We start from the raw sequence: 20,896 nt of genomic DNA, 5'->3' as shown, positions 1-20,896 counted from the left end.
CCGGTGGAACACTGACGAAACCTGACGCCCACTCGCACCGTACGCACCGCCCCGGGGCGAACGCGCACCGACGCCGTCTCCGGTGACGCCGTATCGGGCCGTCAGGCGCGCCCATCGGTCTTCTGAACAGGGCGACGCGACGGCGGCGGCGGCTCTGGCGGCGGCGCCTGGGAAGTGACCGTCACCTTGACTGTTCACCGACGCCAGCACGCACAGTTCACGCACATTATGACGAGAAGCCGCGGGCGGTGTGGCGAGTGACCGAGGCCCGAGTTTGGGCGCCGCCCCGGGCGGAGTTCATGTGTGTTTGTGGGCGGGACATTCTATATATAACGCAGGAGGATGTGGAGAGGACACCAGTCGGTCCCAGGGCATCAGCAGCACCATCACAGACACCCGGACATGAGACTCGTAAGTAGGAGCTGTGGTTGAAGTTTCAATATCACAAAGTGATGTAAAGCGTGTTGTAGATGTGCTTGTTTTCTTTAGGACTCGGTCGATTGCAGATGTCATTGATAGCATGTAGGTCACCGGTCCGTAGTGGTTTAGAGCGTATCTTACTTGCAACTAACTCATTATCTTCCAGTTAATTCCGATTAGAGTAAAACTTCAACATACAGGTGCTAACATTTTGGGCACATCGAAGTGATCAGAACCTTTCAGGATATCTTGCTTGCTTACTACCCTGCTCCTTTACCGCTCGGGAGTGAAAAATTTGTTCTGCTATCACTCAAATGCATCTTAGCACAAGGTATAAAGTGAACTTGATGAGTGTCTTATCTAAACAACGCACCATGTCAGTGTCTAGCTGTGTTTCACCTCCCTACCGATTACTTATCCTGGGATTCCTCCTCAGATCACTGACCACCGCCTCCCACCCTCAGCTGCTGCTCGCCGCGCTGCTGGTCGCCGCCGCGGGCCGGCCGGCGGTCGAGGAGGGCTCGCCGGCGGTCGAGGAGGGCTCGCCGGTCGTCGAGGAGGGCTCGCCGGCGGTCGAGGAGGGCTCGCCGGTAGCCGAGGAAGACTCGCCCCCGGACCCGCCGGTCGAGGTGCTCCTTTCCAGCCACGTGCAGAACCCCGACGGCTCCTTCTCCTACAGCTACGAGCAGACCGACGGCCAGGCGGTGGACGTGAGGGGAGAGCAGCGACAGATCGGCGAGGAGTTCGGCACCGTGATGCGCGGATCGTACAGCTTCGTCGGTGACGACGGCGTCACCTACACCGTCACCTGGGTGGCCGACGAGAACGGCTTCCAAGCGGAGGGCGACCACCTGCCGTCGTAGGCGGCTGGCCGGAGGTCAGTTACCGTGGGAGATTGGCTGCTGCCGGCGCAGCATGTCTGGGCACCTCAGAGATCCGCGTCAGGGCATTATCTTATTACGTGTGATGTTTTTGTTTTTATGAGTCCCTGACCGTGTAGTTTATTACATACATGGCGCACCGGACAATATCTCGGCCCTGGCAGGTGACAGTGGAGGCGCAGCGGCGGCGCTGGTGACGCGTCGGCGGGCGTCTCTGCCACCCCGTGCCGAGCCGAGTGTCTCGATGAGGTCGGATGTTCGTGTTCCGTCTCCGTCTGTGTCGTGTTTCGTTTGTATCGCGTAGCTGCGAGTTGCGTAACTCGTGAGGTTGTCGGACGTTCGTGTTTTGTCCGTTTGTATTGTGATGTGCGCGTTGTTCGTGTCTCTCCGCGTTGTTCGTGTCTCTGTTCGTGTCTCAGGCCGCGTCAGCTGTGATAGGAGCGGCCCCGTCTGCACTAACGCGGGCACACAGGCGGCTGGAGCCAGTCCAGAGCGCTCATTGGTACAATCGTGCTGATGTAATACATGTGTTTGAATGCTACAATATATGCCTCAAAAATATTTCAACAAATTATTCACAAAGCATCTGTAACGAAGGAGGGTAAATTAAAGTTGGAGCTTCATAAAACGGGATCAAGAAAATCAACATCATGGGCTGTTCAAATGCATGAACGTGACCTGAATGCTGCCGTCCAGAATGTAGGGTGTGCATATTTGGTAGCATGCATTATGTAAAAGGTTAGCAAGGTTACCGCATGTAAATGGCGGAGACATTGAACACATCCTTGATCGCAGCCGATCGCCTCATAGAAAGCAAGAGTGGCGTATTCAATAGCTTCGCGACAAACAAACTGAAGGCTGCTTGCATCGCATTGCAATGCAAAATCCACCCACCTGGCCAAGAAAGCTTATCAACCGCGTCCTATGTGCTTAGATGCAACATGAAACCAAGACAAAGACGGGATTTGCCTCCTTGTCATCAGATTTGACCTCAGCCCAGCGGTTTAGCCTCCAGAGGGCAAAAAACTGAAAAATAGCCGTTTTACGAAAAATACTCTTTTTCAATAACTTTTGACTCAAGAGGGTCTCGACATTTTTTTTTGCCAGCATCGTGTTTCTCTCGTCGAGACACTTCGAATGAACTATAAGCTGACCTTGAAAGGTCAATTAGAAAATTTGACCTCGGGTCCAGATCATGACCTGACCGGAAAAGGTCATGTTGCATATCAGTCGATCCGTATTGTCGAGCCGAACACATCTAAGGCGTTTCCATCGCTCTAGCATACCTCTATCTGAAGTAATTAGCGAAAAACTACTAGACAACATTTGCGACCTGAGATGACCTCAGGGACATAAGGAGAGGCCGCGGGTGTCGTTTTCCGGTTCAGTGTGTCATGTTTACTTGTAATGAGATGTTTGAAAGTGTTTACAATGATGTTCGTCCAAAATAAGCGCATTTCAATTTTTTCCATTGATTTATAATGGTGAGGTCGCAAAATTGACCTGACCTTAGGTCACCGATATCGAAATCCCGAGACATACCTACTTTTTGTACATACTGTTGCTCTCATCAACCACAAATGTTGAAAGCGATCGGTCACTCGGTGTAGATGGCGGACATTGAAACTTTTTAGGAGGTCAGGTCACTTGACGTGACGGTGACCTGACCTTAATTGCCCTGGGTCTGTAAGTTGTGCGTAAAAGATATATGAAGAGGTGTGCCACAAACGGCGGCGTTACGCGCTGCCGTTTTTGAGATATTTGCAAAGAAAAACCTGAGGGGGGTGAAAACGCCCCCTGCCCTCAGTTTGTTTCCTGGTTTGGCTTTCACCTTTCGAATGAAATATCCGCTATGCTTCTTGTTTCAAGCAAATTCAAGCAAATGGGGCCCAATGCTTAGTCATGAAAAGTGCTAACGGGAAACTGTTGGACAATTATGTGCGATTCCTTGCGATTTAAAGTTGAAAACTAGAATTTCCAGTGTTACGCCTCCCACATGACGTTCATTCATTCATTCATTCATTCAGTGTAGCAGAGTATCCGAGTCTTTTTACACAATATGATTTGATATCCCATTTTTTAAGATATTCTAACTCGTGCTGATAGCCAATCAGGCAAGCGGTACGTAAGGATAGCTCCTAGAAAGGAATCTTACAACGGAGTGGCGCTTTTATGGTTGGTAATCACTCATGCCCATCCGCTGGGTGCCTGTCCCACGGAATGGGTTCAGCTGCTACCAGCGGTTAGACATATCAGCCGAATGTTTCACACATTCTCTCATCCCAGTAACCAGTTATTTTGAAATGGTTTGATTGACCAGAAGGACCTAGCCCAGTAACGCAAAAAGGGTGAAAGTCGCATGTTTCAGAGTTATGAGGCCTTCATGAGCAAAAAAAAAAACTTTTAAATTTAATGCTTTTACAATTAAAACAAGCCAACAACAGAATATAGCTGCTAAAGTGAACAGTGCAACAGTGCATACTCCAGCTGTGCTCACTATCCTTAGGACCAGCACATCTGGATCGCTGCTCAGTGAGCAGGCCTTCACTGCTCAGTGCCTTGTTCGAGGCCAGTCCTACTCTGGCTCATCCCCGTGTCGGTTTCACACGCTTCATGTGGCCGCGATGTATGTATTCGGCAGCGAACATGTGCAATATACAATAAAATGAAAACAACTAAATGAACATGGACGAACCGTGCGGGGTCGGAATGGATCAGTGAGTCGGCGCCAATGAATTATCACGTTTAAACCGCCGGAGCCACCGGGATGGCATCGCCCTGCGGCTGGAAGCCGTTCTCGTCGGCCACCCAGTTGATGGTGATTGTCTGACCATCAGGGGTCTCGAAGCTGTAGGAGCCCTGCATGACGACACCGATCTCCTCTCCAATCTGCTTGGCCTGTCCGGCGGCCTCGACGGTGATGGGGTCGCTGGTCTCGAAGGCGTACTGGAAGGAGCCGTCCTCGTTCTGGGTGCTGTCCAGCCGCAGAAGCTCCGCCGGCGGGGTGTCCTGGGGCCTCGCCACGGCCGCGGCCACGCACAGGCAGAGGATCACCTGGTGGACAGGTCAGACAGCGGGTAGTGAGAATACGGCAGCACAAGCACGTGGGTGGCATAGAGCTGAGAGGTACTTGAACTGGTGGTTACTTGAACAACAATCTGCAGTCCGCAGTACTGGGGCGTGAATGGACGACGAGACAGTCACATTCCCATCAGAGAAATAGTTCCTCATTGCTGTTTTCTGGCAGCTTGCAAAGGGAGTAACTAATTGCCAATTTGTTCAAATATCGGCACATCGACGAGACTTGGAGACGAACAGTTCAAAAGTGATGTCACCATTTGAAAGGCAGGCAAGCGAAAATGGTACAATGTAAATGTACCTTTCATGAAGCGAAAGAAAGCCGAAACCAAAACGACCATTTACTATGACTATTCTAGCCGAAGGCTTCCATTCAGAAATGCTTCACAATCTCAGTTCTCGCAGGGGTTTGGTTCTCACATGGCTCACAGCTCGACTGTTTGAATGTGTGCGGTATGCCATGGGCTCGGAGGTCACTCACCAGCTTCATGGTCTCGATGGGAGGGGGGCACAGGTGAGACTGTTGCACACCTCCCAGCTGGCCACCTTTTTATACCGGCGCGTTCGACAGGCCGGGCCCTATGGGCGACCCACCGGCCACCAGACGCACCACTATGTAAATTCCCGCCTGCACTGAGGGGAGCATTCATCGTGGTGTCACGTGGTCAGGTCACGTGGTGGCCGGCTGATTTCCATTCGCACACGGTCCGGTGTCATTTGTATGGCTCTGTGTGCTGACCGCCCGGCGACCCCGCCGGGTCGGGCTGTCCTCAGCCGCGGGACTCGGCCGGGGAGCGGCACAGCTCCGAGAGCTGCAGATATGAGAGGGAGAGTGACACCCGCTGGGTTCGCAGAGCCAGAGAATGGGAGAAGGTGTGGGTGGGACGTGGGTGTGACATTTGCCAGGTTTGGGCGCTGACTGAGTTTTGATTCAAGCCAACCCACTGTATGCATTGAGCCGCAGTAATATACGCAATTTTGTCTCACTAGCTTCAGTCAAAACACCTGCTGATTTCCATACCTACGACCCCCTTCGCTTCAAGAGAAGAGTTTACGAAATGCCATCTAGTGTGTAACACGTGAAAACTGTATGTGACGACATTGATCTTCAAAGAGTGGACAATTTCAATTCTCTCAAACTACTTTTAGCACAACACTCAGCTTCTAACCGAGCTAAGGACGATCATCTTTGAAAATATGCGTTTCAAGCAGAAAAGCCGCATTCTTCGATTAATCATAACTTAGCCCTATAGCTGTATAAGTGTATACCACTGCTGCAGGTGAGTTGTATCCCTTGTGAGAGACGTAAGACGTCCATTTTCATAGACATGTTCATTGTTTAAATGTCCTATGTCCAAAGATATCTATTTATGTATTATGTCCCCGAAAGCTCAAGGGCCGTCGATCCCTAAGCTGGGCTTTAACCTCGTTCGCTGATATCCTAGGAACCAAACGTGCTACCCCTAGGTCAGGTGCAGAGAGAACTCGCTAGACGCTAATCAACGCGCCACGGTACGTATGTTTCCGGTGTCGGCTGTCTATCGGCTAAGACGGACGACCAGTGGGCTAATGACGTCACAAGTATGTCAGCGATTCAGAGTATCTCTTTGAGAACAAACGGCAAACACTTGTTGGTGGGAAAATGCGCAATCGTCTTCACTTATCCCACACAAGTTACTTTGTTTTACCCGTCAGTTGATGGGATATTTCGCTACCCACCAGTTGCTGGGGGGGGGGGGGGATTACACGCCCCCCAGCCAATAACTCAAGAACCAATAAGCGCAGCGAAACGCACGAAGCTGCAAACGAAAGAACGTGACAGGAAGCTTCTGATGAGAGCTTTGAGCTGCATACGAAAAACTAGCACGGAATTAAAGTGCAAGCAGCTCTGTTTTGCCTCAAAAATACACATTGTACAGTGTACTGCTTCAAAGGGTCTCCCTCAGTCAGGGGCGGATCCAGCATTTTGCCAAGGGAGGGGCTATTCCGAATCGGGGGCCCCCCATCGATGGGGGCCCTACCTACCCCCAAAAGTTTAAGCCTGGATTTCGTCCACTTTATTTTTGGGGGCCCCCTATCATGCTTTTTTTTGCAAAAAAAAAAAGAAAATGAGAAAGTCGCCCGGGGGGGGGGGGGCGCTATAGTCCCTATCGCCCCCCTGGATCCGCCCCTGCTAGGAGGCCTTGTATGTGAACTAGGAAGCCCTCTGTGATAGCTAGGAGGCCCTCTGTGCAGATGCGAGCGCAGGCCCTCAGTACAGACTTGGAGACCCTTTGTGTGGATGCGAGTGGAGGCCCTCTGTGGAGATTAAGAGGTCCTGTGTTGGCGAAGAGGATATCTGTGCAGGCTTGGAGTCCCTCTGTGCAGGATAGGAGACCTTCTGTGTGAGTTAGGAGGCCCTCTGTGTTGGCTAGGAGGCCCTTTGTTCGGATGCGAGTGGAGGCCTCTGTGTAGGCTAAGAGATTTTGTGTTTGTTAGGACATCTGTGCAGGCTTGGAGGCCCTCTGTGCAGGTTAGGAGGCCCTGTAAAAGTGGTCATCTCTGTGAGTATAAGAGACCTCCAAGTTATGAAAAGCTTTACCAATCTTCTAACAAAGAAGTCTTCTCAGCTAGTCTTCTAAGAAATAACTAAGTGGGTAGGTTAAAAAAAAACTCATCGGATTTCGGCCACTTTATTTTCAGGAGGCCCCCTTTTCAGCTTTTTAACTTTTTATTTTATTTTTGAAAAAAAATCGGCCAAGGGGGGGGCCATGGCCCCCATGGCCCCCCCTTGTATCCGCGCCTGCCCTCAGTACCCTGTTTCTTTAGCTACTATAACTTGTAAGTCTTGAAGGGGAACAGCGGCTTTACCAGCCATCAATATTATTTGGTTTGTCACGCCTTTAAGGCTGGATTCTTACATAACGCGTGAAGGCCTGTCAGGGGTGAAGATTGGTTTTTCTACCGAACGGATTAGCTACGCACGGGATCCTCTTCAAAGCTGAGGCTTCCAATTGACGTCCGTGGTATGGTAAAGTTGTAATTTAATTTCCGAGTGACGGTTTACTGCGTGCATTTTGAAGGATTGATGTCGACATTAGAGGATTACCTGGTGATGGTGGGCATGTATAAAACCGAGAGCCACCGTCGACGTTCACAGTACAGTGCCGGCATCTCCGAGAGCCCGAGGAGCTTCAAAAACATCCACTATGAAACTGGTGAGTAGCAAAACAACAGCGAGAACGAGAGAGATAAACGCTAGCGATTTGCCCGTTCTCGTGCTCACGATAATTTTAAAGTTTGCATGATAGCTAAATGCATAAGTTTGTGCGACTAAGATCGAAATGAATGTACTGGCCATATGATTGTGCAATGTGTATACATCCATGCTTTTTAGCATGATATGGGTCTAATAATAAGCAGTTGATCTTCTAAAACTAAGATGGAAATATCAGTAAAACTCATGATCGAAGGAAGATATGGATATCGCAGTACCATATCCCTTTGTGTTTAGGCTAACCTGTCAACCAAAACGACGCCCAACGTTTTTTTTCGACTGTCTCTGAATGTTTGACCCATTTCAGTTCGTGGTTTTCTGTCTGGTGGCCCTGGCCGCGGCCCGGCCGCAGGATTTCGTCGACGACTCCCCAATCCTCCAGGAGATCACATACAAGACGCTTGAGGACGCCGGCATCCTGCGCATGGAATCGTCAATGAACGATGACGGCTCGTTCCAGTACGGCTTCGAGACCACCGACCCCATCCAGCAGGACGTGGCCGGACAGCCCAAACAAATCGGAGAGGAGATCGGCATCGTCATGCAAGGATCCTACAGCTTCCAGACTCCTGAGGGTCAGACCATCACCGTCAACTGGGTGGCCGACGAGAACGGCTTCCAGCCGCAGGGCGATGCCATTCCGGTGGACGCCAACGCCGCCGCACAGGCTGCCGCCTTCGCCAACGCGCCGCAGCAGGTCACCTTCGACGAGCAGTTCTAATGAACTCGGCTGCACGGAGCCATAACACACAGTCTGCAAACGGGTGACCTGACTTGGACTGACCTGAACTGACCTGGAGTGACTTCCAACCGGTGGTGGCCGCCGCCAGTAGTGCCATTCTGCCAACTGTTTAAGATGAAGTGATGTTACACTTTCTCGATTCTTTTTTTTTTGTCTTTGAAGAGTGCTTGTCGTGTATGTCGATGACTTCTGCAATACATGCAATACTTTGCATATTTACCTAACGACTTTGCTGGGAGAGTATTTTGATCCATTAAACCCTCGCCGGACCTATTAGTTTTCTTCATACGTACCGGCCAAGGGGAAGTGGGGTACAGCCCCCTCGCCGTTTCGTCACCAATGGAGCAAGAGCCTCGCAAAAGAAACGAGCGTGTGGACGTTACAAGACACAGCTACTGTTACCCGATGTTAAGGTCTCAAGTTGACTGGTGGCCTCTGAGTTCAGGTCAAGTGCACCAAAGTACAGGTTCGTGTTTTATGAGCTTTGCTAAAAATGTTCGCAGAACCGCGACTTTGGCACCATCGTGTTTTCCATGCTCAGACACGTCCATTAACCAGCGCATGGCTGGGGTATTTTCCAAAACGCGGCTGACTGGGCCAGGGGGACTTTACAGAGCCCCCTCTCCCCACCCTCCTATTTCCGAAACCACTGGTCCGATTGTCAAAATTCAAACGAACGGCGGGTAATAGCCCTCGACAAATTGTCGGACGAAAACTAATTTCATTGACCTTGAGGTCACCGATGACGTCACAAGTCAGATCAAATTAAAAATTATCAGCATTTTGTTTTGGCTTGTTCACAATTTAGGCTCTTGCCGCCGGCTAACACGTCCGATCAGGCTCATTTTGGTTTGCGCACTCGTTGATATGCGCCAAAGATCCCCTGAGGGTAAGAATCTTGTACTTGTGTTACTGTGAAGCTGCTATGGGGTTGTTCGGGGTAGTGATCACGTATTTCATCTTAGTTTTGATCATAGATGATGTTTTCATGTATTTAGGCCAGGTCGGGTCAGGTCAGGTCAGGTCAACCAGTAGGCGTCCTGCCGGCTATCCATAGTAGGTGTCAGCTACCACTGACGGCGTCGTAACATGTTACGAAGGCACCAAAACTACTTCGTAAATATTCAAATGAATGCTAACTTCGAAATCAGCCCGAAAAAAACTACCCTAGAAACGTGTAAAACTCGAAGAATAGAACCGATATCATGGAAGGTCAATGACCTGACCTGACTTTTAGGTCACCTTGACACCCGCCGTAATTCATGGGACGAACATCATTTCACATGTTTGAGCATTTACAATCACAAAAAGACTGGAAACGCGCGAATAATGTGAGCTGACATACGCTGAACCGCGATTCCGGGCAAACATGGTATCGAGAAATAGGTCACAGGTCAAAAGTCAATTGGGTCAGAGTCATGAAATTTTCAGAGTCGATTTAAAATTGATAACTCGAGGGTGCAAAACGTTTCGTCGCGATTTTCCGCTTTTTGCGCGAGTTATTCGAGAAAACCGAGGGCCATCCAACCCCCTACACATGCGGGGGTTAAATCGATCTTCTTCGACACAACACGTACTCGTATGATACAATCAATGTCACAATCGTGTTCTACGCCTAAAAGTACCCATAGGTCATGTGTCATATGCTGCGAATACTGCAGTTTTGCCTTTCGGTGATATATGCTTACCTGATTGACCTGGCCTTGACGCTTACCTGATTTGTATTTGCTTGACTGACCTCTACATACATGAAGCTGACATTCGTGTAGCACTTCTATGAAGGATTGTGCACAGTTTTCACAGAATTTATGTCGAGAGATGCCCAGTGCGAGGCATTGTATTTGTATTTGTATTTGTATTTGTATTTACATTTAAGAGCGATCCACATACAAAGTGCGTGGCGATTACTGCTCAGAATCCGTATCCGCGGTTGCTAATCTAATCATTCAAAACATTTGCACATTCACTCACGTCAAAACAAGGACAAAACACTCTCAGGACAGCCTCATCGCTCTTACCCACCCCCCTCCTATTGGTCAGCGACAATGTGCTGATTCATCGTCCACGATTGCGGCTTTAACAGCGCGGGCGAAGCGGGCGGGAGGCAGCTGCGACAGGTGAGGTGGCAGGCTGTTCAGCAGAGCTGCAGCTTGATAGCCAAACCGCCGCTTGCCCGTTTCCAGCCGCGGACGGGGAAGATGGAAGAGGTGATCTTGCCTGGATGGTCTCTCGCGGATAGCGCTATTAGCGACGAACAGGGCTGCTAATTGCTCGGGCTCTCGGCGCTGTATGACCTTGTGTGCGATAACAAGGGTGTGGAAATCGGACATACCTACCGCGCGGGGACAACCACCCGGATTTTGTTCGCAGGTCGGAGACATGGTCAAATTTACGGCGGCCGAAAATAACTCTAGCGGCGAAGTTAATAATGTTTTGGAGTCGATCGATTTTTTTGGGACCCATTACCATAAACTGAAAGGCAGTACTGGATACGCGATACAACGAGTGCCGTCACGAGCGTTCGAATGATGCCATCTGGGAGACAGTGACGCGCGTGTGAAAGACCAATCAACAGTCCCGTACACCGGCGGCAGAGTTCAGAGACGTGTGCGTCCCATGGCAGAGTGCTGTCGAAAGTGACGCCAAGGTTCCCGACTTGTGCGCATGGTTGCAACGCTGCGTCGCGGAATGGTACTCTAAAGTCTGGTAATTTACGTAGATTTTGACGAGTGCCAAATACAATAAGCTGTGTTTTACTTGCGTTCACGTTGAGGGCGTTAGCGCAAAACCAGTCGTTGAGAGACGCGAGCGAGTCCTCCATGCGCGAGATGAGAACTTCGAGGTCCCGAGCTGGACCGCTAACCAATACTTGAGTGTCATCAGCATACTGAAACACTTTTGCGTCGCCCGCGTATAGCGATAAGTTGTTAGAGAAAATGGTGAAAAGAAGCGGCCCTAACGCAGAGCCCTGGAAGACACCCATGGCATTAGAAAGAGGCCTAGACAGCACTCTACGTCCGGATACATCTTTCAAAGACACGTTCTGAGTGTGTCCATGTAGATAGGCGGCGAACCAGGAAATTTCAATGCCGTGTAACATCAGTTTTTGCATCAGAAGATCGTGGTCAATCACGTCAAAACATTTACTGAGATCGAGAAGGCCTAGCATTGACAAATCCCCCCTATCAGTGGCGGCCAGGATGTGTTCAGTGACGGACAGCAACGCGGTTTCCGTGGAGTGCCGGGGGCGGAAGCCGTGCTGGAAGGATGCCAGAAGGTGATTATGGGAGAGGTAGGCGTAGAGCTGCTGATGGACAATGCGTTCAACTACTTTCATGATTACAGGAACTAGGGAAATGGGTCGGAAGTTTGCGGGGTCTGAAGGGTTACCGGACTTGAACAGAGGGTGAACTATGGAATGTTTCCATGAATCGGGGATGTCAGATTGGATTAAGCAGGTATTGATAATATGCAAGATGACACCACCAATAGCGGGGAATCCGAAGTTCAGCATGCGGACACAGACGTTGTCGGAGCCGCAGGCACTCGAGTTACGCATGCTGAGAATAATCCGCTCGAGCTCCCCCAGCGTTATCTCACGAAGTTGAAAACTGCATGCGCCGACACGGGTGAGACGCACATCCAAATCGGTGGGAGTGCTTTGGGCTCGGATCTCGTCAGCGATACAAGGACCGACAGATACAAAAAATGAATTTAACTCATCGGCAGATAGATCGGGCTGGACGTTTGGGCCGTCCTTCTTCGCGGCTACCACTGACCTGATGCATTGCCAAACTTTGTTGGGGCCCCGCTCCCCAATTTCCCTCCGTATCTCTATTCGCCTGTCTCGACGCACTGCCGCCCGGACTGAGCGGTTTAGGTCTCTATATACGCTCGAGTTGCGGCCTAGATGGCAAAGCGCAGCGCGACGTTGAGACATGAGGTTACGGGTGGCGGCGGAGACGGGAGGAGCGGTCGGGTTACGGATAGACACACGCTTGATTGGGGCATGGACATCAAAAACAGGTACGAAGAACGACAAGAAAGCATGCCACTTGTCACTGACGGTTTCGGCAGAGAAAACATAATCCCAGTCGACATCGAGTAAGTCGTGATACAGCGCAGGGTGATCTCGGCGCTTAACCCTAGAACGCCTAGGGGGGGGGGGTTGTATCAACCCCCCCCCCCCCTGAGGTTTTTTCGAAGTGCACGCTAAACGGCTTGTCGTAGCGGGCTGAAATTTTCAATACCCTCTGGGGCAGCCTTTGCGCATCTTTTGCCGAAAAAAATTGATCGGGTCATGTCAGGTCACGGAGTTATGACGTCATAAGAGGTACAGCCTCCGGCCGGATTTTCACAAACTGAGTGCCAACGCCCGAGGTTTCCTGCCGGTGGTACGGACATCGGTTGATGGATCGTGATGAAACTTCCTATGCATGTTGGGGCAAGTATTGGCTATCATATGGTATAAGAAATTTGACCGGGTCAGGTCAGGTCACGGAGCTATGACGTCACAAGAGGAACAGCGTCCGGTACTATTTTTGAAAAGCGCCCGAACCATAGATATAAAAGACTAGATGGGACATTGGCAGTGTTTTAGTGCGTGCGACTGGCCGCCATGTTTGTGAGGACGGGAATCTGCGGCGCTGTGTAAACACTACGGGAGGAGGGGGGTATTTGAGACTGATTTTGTGGTATTTTTCGACCGAAAAGTGCTAATCTTTTTTGCTCACGGCATTCTTTGGAATGTGTAGATTGTGGAACAAGTGCTGAAATATGCTTATCTATTGTAATTTGGCTACGTTAGCCTTAGACATGTTGCACTGTTGACGCTGATGAAGAATAGGCGGCACCAAAGGTAGATTTGCTTGGCATGCCTGTTTTAGATTTAATTCAGTTCCCATGTTTTTTTTTGTGCACACCACAATCCTTTAATTATTCTTGCATGGATAGAGCATCAGTCATATGATTTTTCACAAAGAAAGCTTACCTAGATAGGTACCAGAACATTGGCAGCGGAAAGCAGACTCATTACCTACACTTGCTTTGCCTGCTCACTTTCTACTGTTGCCTTCAATGGACAATATTTATGAAGTAAGAAGGTTTTATGATTATAGGTTTTAAATAAGTACTTTACTTAATGTCATCAGTTAGTATTAAATAGTAGTTCAGTGCCAAACGAAAAATCCATGCACTATGCCAGATGCCTCGGGGGCTCTTATCCGCTCTGGGTTCAGAGTGCAGTGGCATACCACGCTCACCCTCAACCAGGGGCGCCGCCACGGATTTTTGACTGGGGGGGACGGACTGACCGACTGAAAACCCAAAAGTAGACATTCTTACCGTGGCTTTTTCGGTCGGATGCATTCAACGTTTAACCCGGCAGGCGGTGGGCCTACCAGCCACCTTCCGCGCGGTGGGGGGGGGGGGGGGGGGGGGGCACTTTTTTGCCCCCCCCCCGTATCTCCGAAACTGCTGGACGGATCCGGAAAATTCAAACGGCGTTCGATAGCCCTGTCAAATTTGTCGAGGGAAACCAAATTTCATTGACCTCAGGGTCACCGATGACGTCACAGGTCAGGTCAAAGATAAAATGTTTCACCGTTCACGGGGCTTCTAGGGAAAGCGCTATAACACCGAGTAAAACGCATTTTGTCGAAAATCAGCGATAAGGCGTCGGTTGTCTAGTACATATGTTGCTATTAGAGGTCACTGGTCATACCAGGTCAGGTCACAGGTCAGGTCACCAAAGGTCACCAAGGGTCACCACATGAGCCCAACTTTACTAAGGTTATGCGATGCATGTTTTATGGCCAGTTTTTCATTTCCAACTCAATGGTGTTGGTTATAAGACCATCAGGTACGGTTTAGGTCACTTTCTGGTGGAGGTCAGGTCAAGGTCAGGTCAAAAAAGGTCAAATTTCAAAGTTGATATTTATGCATGAAATGGGTATCGATTCGATGCAGCTCGTCACGGGGAGTCTAATGGTGGTCTTTGTTTTGCGCTACGAGGTCTAGAATTGCTAAAAATGGAGTTTGAAAATTTGACGTCATCAATTTTCAACAGTTTTTTCGCTATAACTTGGCCAAAAAAAGAGGTATCGATCTCAAATTTGGTATGTAGATAGAAGGCGGTAGGGGCTATCACATATATTCCGGTTTTTTTTCGAAATTCAAAAAACTTTTTGGATTTTTTGGCTATTATAGTCAAAAAATCTATTTTTTGATTTTTGGGGGTCAAAGTCCAAAAAATTCGAAAAACCGAAATAGCAGTTTTGTAGCCCTTTTAATTTTACATCTTTTATGTCTGAAACATTTTTCTGTATCTCTAAAGCTGTAGGCCTGACAGCTCTTCCCACGAAACCTTTTTTTGGGTCGAAAATGGCAAAAATGACGTCACTCTGACGTCATTAGCGGCCAACCTATCATGGCCTTTGGAAAAAATTTTGGTCACCATGTGCGCTAGCTGCTCCCGGGAGGGTACTGAAAGTTTGGTGACGATCGGCGCAGCGGTTCTCGAGATATATCGAAAAAACTAAAGGGGGGGCAAAAAATTGCCCCCCCCACCGCCTGGAAGGTTAAAGCAAATATGCCACTTTTAACATAGGGTTTTGAACTGAAGTAGCAGTTTTGTAGCTTGAGCTGAGACGAGAACAAATCAGGAGCTTTTATGGCCCAACGATCGCCCTAGCCAAATATACCGGTATCGATTTTAGGTTTGAAGACTGACGTCATTCGCATAGATTACACTTTGTCATTCTCTTACCGAGGAATCCATTCCCTTACGGAAAAATGCTAGCCAATCAGCATTCAGCTGGTTTGAGTTACGTACTATGCTTGGTCAACGCGTAATCAGCTACCGCTGCAATATAGGTAAGTAGCCTCTACGAAAGATGGAAAATAGTGATGTAAAAATAAATATAAAATCTATTAGCAAATATTCATTATTTCCTGACCATTTTAAGTTTAAAAACTCATAAAACTGTGGCAAAACAACTGGTTTGAGGAAAGTAGTTTAGGTACATAGGTGTCGATTTCTACCGAGTTTGGGGTGCCCGGGCGCAGCAAATCCGCCGCCGCCCTAGCGGTGACCTTGACCCGCGCGGTCTGTTGAGGCTCCAAAGCCAAGCCGGCCGAGCCGGCGGGGAATTTGGAGAGCTCGGGCACCCCCGACTTGGCGGAAATGGACACCCATGTTTAGGTATTTCCTTACAGTAATGGCTATAGACCGCATTCCCACCGAGTACCTACCTATATACACATCTGATGTCCGATTCAGTTTGACACGGCAAAGCCTCGTGTTGTATCACGGTATAATTGCTGATGTATGCCACTAATATGATCGATAATGCATATTGCATAGGTAATGCATATTGCATACCCGCATGGGGGAGGGGGCGTTGTATAGTCACAAATCTCTCTTTTTGGGTTGTGCACGAATCGGCGCGAAGCGCCGCGAAAATTGGCAAAAAAAACACTAGGCAAAACTGCTCCAAAATACTAATTTTGCAGACCGTGTAACAAGCTTGATACCAGAAAACCTTAGGTCAGGAAAACCAAATCAAGTAGTCAAGTCGCCTCAAAGTTTTGTGGTCCTGTCAACCGTATAGCTTATTTCTTAGAAGCTGGAAATTTAGTGTAGCGTGACTGCAGAAGTGTGGGGTCGGAGCCGGAATCAGTCGGAGTTGGCCAGAGTCGGAGTTGAAGTCTTCGAAAATGTTCGGATTTTGACTTCGAGGTCGGATTGGTGTAAAGTCATGCTCTTGGCTGGTTAGACGAAATATATTAGGCCCGTGTTCGGCCAGTCGTGTTATACGACACACGTTGATCACGATATCAAAAATCGGCAGTTCCGCGATGACAGGTCGGAAAAGAGCTGGAGATTTTGTTGGCCGAGGTGGCAGGGGTCAGACCAATGCATCCAACTTCCCTTTCTGCTCTACATAAGTTGGAATGAGTGAAAAGCCACGTTTATTGTGGACCTTATTTGAATACCTCTGAATCTGAATCTGAATCTGAATCTGCATGTAGGCCCACACCCCATATACTGAGTAGGTATCTAAACCTCCTGGACCCTCTCAGATTCGGCACCGGCCGTTCCATCTCTTCCATCCTCAGGACAGTCAAATCCTTCTCCTCCACGCCGCAACCCCTTGCTCTGGGCTGGACGGGCAACTCTATCCTATGCGGGAATGGCTCCACTGGAGCTATAGTCCTTTGCTGGGTGAGTGAGTGCCAGTGGGCTGGGCTGCCTGTTCAATTAGTCGGGTTCATCCCAAGTGGCTCACTGGGGTGGCTGCCCCGACCAATGTCTCCCACTAATTCTTTCATACTTGCGGCTCTGAAATGGTCTCATTGGACCGAAGGGCCTAATCAAATTTCGAGTAGGATAACAACCAGTAAAACGCCTTTTGGGGCGACCAACGGAGCGAGCGAGAGGGTGGAGTGGGCCTTGCACGTGCGAAATTGCGAGGGGATACCTCCAACTAACTTGTGCACTGCACTCTGCTAACCGGTCCCTAACGATGTGCCAAATTTGAGCGCAATCGGCCCAGCCGTTCTCGAGATCTGGAAGCGGCACCCTGCACGTGCGCACGTGCAAAATGGGTCCCAACTGACTTTTGCACGGCACCCTACTAACCGGTCCCTAACCATGTATCAGATTTCAGTATAATCGGTTCAGCCGTTCTCGAGATCTGGAATCGACCCCTGCATGTGCGCACGTGCAGCAGCACCCCAACTGTGGCACATGGATATGCATTGCCTAGTGGGTAGGTATACCTACCTACATGCCAACTTTCAGCGCAATGGCGGCCCAGTAGTTGCCGAGATATTGAAATTGTTACAACACTGACACCTCTTCGTTTTTCACGTGGCACGTGCATATGGGGTCACTCACATGCATCGGGAATAGTCCGATGCTCGTTAGCTACCCTACAAAAATTACCGCATGTAAGTCGATCAAGTGGTTGCTGAGATATAAGCCTAGCAAAAGCGTGACCACGGCATACTCAGAAATTTCCGTTAACCTACGAAAGACTACGCTCGCTTCGCTCGCTCCGTAATGAGTTTGGGGGGGACGTCCCCCTTCCATTCTGTGAGTGGGGGGGACGCGTCCCCCCCGTCCCCCCCGGTGGCGGCGCCCATGCCCTCAACCAGAGCTGATAGATAGTGAAAATGCCAGACGTCGTGATATCTGCACCAGTGAACCGTGTCGCACATTTGATCCCAATAATGAACAGCACAGGGGTGACGTAAAAATGTGTGTTAGTTGGAGCACCTAAACTCAGATTGTCATTACCTAATTAGTTTTCACATTGTAAAGCTTAAACTACACTTCATGCTCTTTTGGCTCACCTGTTATCAGTATCAGTAAATAGGGTATTAGTAAATCTGGCGTTACCATCAATGCTAAGTGCTAACAAGTAAATATGAAGTCCAAGGAAGATAAAAATCATAATCTTACTTGACCTAACCTTACCTACTAACCTAACTAACCTACAACCTACAAACCTCAACCTACATACAACCTCCATACCTACAACCTACCCACCTACAACCTACCAACCTTATATGTGCCGACGGTGGCACCAGATTTATGGATACCCTTATTTGTTAGGTACTTCAATCCACTTCTCATTTTATTTGAAGCTCATTTAAATTATTGTATTTAAGTCTGTGTAAACTATTATTTAAAAAACCTGATGCTTTTCCATGACTGTAATCTCACTGTTTGCTATGTGTATTTTGTAGTGTGTACTGTGTGCAAATCCAGTATCCTACACTTGTATGCTACAGGCCTTGTTTTGATCTGACTAACTGTTAATATGTTTCAGCTTTAAAGACTAGTATCTTTTGAAATTGAAATTTGCCTCTCAGTCTCTCAAGAATCAAGATGCCAAATAGATGTGCAGGATTTGATTGCTGACAAACCAGGGATGAGGCTCAAGAGTCAAGAGATCACCCTGCATTGGCAAGTAAAAGCTACAGACTCTTCATTTTTTTATATTGTTACAGGTTATCTGTCACCGAGAGCGATTGCTGTAGTTCAATTTCTTGCATCAAAATTGGCAGAATATGACTTCACTGATCACTCTGACGTCATTTACGGCCGACCTATGGTAGCTACACAATTTTTATTTCTATAAAATGTTTCAGATTGATGCAGCCGAAGGTACTGCAAGTTTCGTATTGACACGTCTAGTGGTTTAGAAATATTGCAACAAATATATATTTTAATTTTTTCAATATATAAATGTAAATATTTTATTGCAGAAAACAGGAGAGGGGCTCTGTAGAGCCCCACCCTCCAGTCATGCGTGGGTAAAGGCCCATCAGTCACTAAAACCAGAATAAGTGCAAAAAATTATTACCAAATGCCCGGAGACTGCTTTACCATTGCCAACATGTGTGTGTGTGTGTGTGCGTGTGTGTGTGCGTTTGCGTGTGTGTCAACAATGTGTTAACAACAAATACAACACTTGTGCCTGGCGTATGTTAACACTAAACACTATTAGCCATATTTTATTGATACTAATCGAACCTTCCAGGTGGCTGGAACAACCCCAGTGCCGCACAGTTCTGCGGGATATTCCGGCACCTGCTCCACCGCTGCGGCGTCCGGCCCGGCAGCACAGGGAAAGTGGCAGCCCTCGACCCGACCAGCATCCTGGCAGTCGGTCACACGACCAGCGGACGGGGAGCCAGCCTTACTACCTCGGCCTCCACCACCTCAGACAACGGTGCCACGGCACTCCACATCATCGCGGAGCACGACTTCCAGCCTGGGCTGTCGTCTGGTGGGCAACATCGTCACCTACATCGCAGGGTTCGTGGTGAAGAAGGCGCTCGACTCTGTCAGCTGTAGCACCTGTCAGGAGGCCCTGGTGAGCGACATCCAGCCGGACGACATGACACAGCTTTACCACCTCTTCATCATCTCTGCCAGATGAGCTAAGGTGGGGACGGGTTACATGCCTGGGATCTGACTGAGACCCGCTCATACCCTGCCGAAGTGTTGGTGATTTCAGCGGTCAGCTGTCTCTAGCCGGTGTCAGTGAGTCGCGGCCAGCTGCCGCTGGAGTGGGTATCTACCGTCGATAGCTGCTGTGTGGCGGATAGCGTGGATTTGGATGGACACTTCATATTAATGAACATATCAATGTCTGGCCGATAAAAGACGTATTTTGTCGATGATTGCTTAGTGACTGAGTGGGTCCACTGGCGACCAATGCAGTGGGCGCTGGGTTAACGCCTCGCCTCTTGTGACCGTGTCGATATGTAGCACTGTTAATTGCCGATTCGTTGCCGGCCGTCTCTGCTCCGTGACTGGCTGATCCGGCACAAACTGGTGTTCGTGGCTGAAGGCGCGGCTACAGTTACACTAGCTCGCCACGTGCCTGTGCGACTATCGTCGGTGCTGTCTGCAAGGGCGATGTCGGTGCCTGTAGGGGGCGCGGATTGATTCAAAGTGAGGAATGGGTCATCGGAGCTCGGGCCAGGTCATGTTCGGCTAAAATAAGCGGATTTTGCGATTTGCCGCATCCGGGTGAATTTCCTTGCCTTCTAGTGCATGTTTATGCATTTTACATGCGTTTTTTTAGTGTTGATGTCTAGATAACGTGCATTTGCCTCGAGGTCAAGGCTGCGCTTCATATGGGCAGTTTTCGGAGCCTCTTGCTCATTTTATTCGTAATCCTTAATTATGTTTGCGGATTTGTGCCCGCAAATCATTTTTTAAAGTAAGATTGACACGGGATTCGAGATCGGCGCCCATAAATACACTTCACATGACCCGCCATGTGTCAAGGCCATCCGAGGTCATCTAAGGTCGCTGACCTTGTATGACCTTATGTGACCCGGTTCGCTAGATTTCGAGATGAGGTTGATTGGGAATGATGTAACCCATTTCGCCGACAGTTCACGCGTTTTGGTCGATTTTATAGCGAAAGATCTCAAACTCCAGTGACTTTACTGGTTCGATTTCCAGTGTTTGACCTGACCTCTGAGTTCACCCGTTGACCTAGTACCCTGAAATTTTGTATCACTGGTTTACTCACATCGCGGACAGCATACCTATTTTTGTCCGTTCTTGCTCCGTCGAGGGGCGAACGGCTGGAGTTCACTCCGTTCACCCTGGCTTCCCCTACTCGTAAGACGCTGACAAACTACGAACGGGTGAGGGCTAAAATTGCACTTATTGTCGATCATTGTCCATTGCATACTGCATACATAGATATAAAGTATGGTAGCCATAATGGGAAACGAATTTAATCTTAAATTAGCATGCCAATTGCATCTACCTTCGGTGCCGCATATCCTTTATCAGCGTCTTCAGGGCTATATGTCTAGGGCTGATGTAATTACATTACTATAAATACACATGTTTCTGCCCTTGTTTCACAATCTACTCATTCCAAAGAATGCCATAGGTAAAAAAGATTAACACTTTTCGGTCGAAAAATACCACAAAATCTGTCCCAAACACCCCCCTCCTCCCATAGTGTTTACACAGCGCCG

At 49.0% G+C, this 20,896-nt stretch overlaps 3 protein-coding genes and 1 long non-coding RNA gene across 4 annotated transcripts; 3 read left to right on the top strand and 1 right to left on the bottom strand.

Annotated features, from left to right (window-relative positions):
- The first annotated feature begins 323 nt into the window (after nucleotides 1-323).
- Nucleotides 324-1,859, top strand: LOC122379837 (larval cuticle protein 65Ag1-like). Its single transcript, XM_043362380.1, has 2 exons — nucleotides 324-411; nucleotides 885-1,859. Exons 1-2 carry the CDS (start codon nucleotides 343-345, stop codon nucleotides 1,281-1,283), a joined length of 468 nt encoding a protein of 155 aa, XP_043218315.1. The 5' UTR covers nucleotides 324-342; the 3' UTR covers nucleotides 1,284-1,859.
- Nucleotides 1,860-3,915: 2,056 nt separating this feature from the next.
- LOC122379846 (larval cuticle protein 65Ag1-like) lies at nucleotides 3,916-4,969 on the bottom strand. Its single transcript, XM_043362393.1, has 2 exons — nucleotides 4,861-4,969; nucleotides 3,916-4,355 (listed from the first exon to the last, which is right to left on the bottom strand). The coding sequence occupies exons 1-2, from the start codon at nucleotides 4,867-4,869 to the stop codon at nucleotides 4,047-4,049; spliced, it is 318 nt and encodes a 105-aa protein (XP_043218328.1). The 5' UTR covers nucleotides 4,870-4,969; the 3' UTR covers nucleotides 3,916-4,046.
- Nucleotides 4,970-7,513: 2,544 nt separating this feature from the next.
- LOC122379832 (larval cuticle protein 65Ag1-like) lies at nucleotides 7,514-8,596 on the top strand. Its single transcript, XM_043362367.1, has 2 exons — nucleotides 7,514-7,576; nucleotides 7,943-8,596. The coding sequence occupies exons 1-2, from the start codon at nucleotides 7,568-7,570 to the stop codon at nucleotides 8,354-8,356; spliced, it is 423 nt and encodes a 140-aa protein (XP_043218302.1). The 5' UTR covers nucleotides 7,514-7,567; the 3' UTR covers nucleotides 8,357-8,596.
- Nucleotides 8,597-13,033: 4,437 nt separating this feature from the next.
- Nucleotides 13,034-20,782, top strand: LOC122379829. The gene is made up of 3 exons (XR_006256235.1): nucleotides 13,034-13,235; nucleotides 18,214-18,354; nucleotides 18,928-20,782. It is a non-coding gene; the product is annotated as an uncharacterized LOC122379829 (long non-coding RNA).
- Nucleotides 20,783-20,896: the final 114 nt, after the last annotated feature.

Source organism: Amphibalanus amphitrite, unplaced genomic scaffold, assembly GCF_019059575.1.
Source record: "Amphibalanus amphitrite isolate SeventyFive unplaced genomic scaffold, NRLGWU_Aamphi_draft 000009F_arrow, whole genome shotgun sequence".
NCBI lineage: Eukaryota > Metazoa > Arthropoda > Thecostraca > Balanomorpha > Balanidae > Amphibalanus > Amphibalanus amphitrite.
The sequence above is the reverse complement of the archived record's forward strand: the minus strand, read 5'-3'. Positions and strand labels throughout refer to the sequence as shown.

Coding starts and splice junctions, on each gene's coding strand:
- LOC122379837 (XM_043362380.1), top strand. CDS start 343: ATGTGGAGAGGACACCAGTCGGTCCCAGGGCATCAGCAGCACCATCAC. Junction 412..884: donor GACACCCGGACATGAGACTC/GTAAGTAGGAGC, acceptor TCCCACCCTCAG/CTGCTGCTCGCCGCGCTGCT.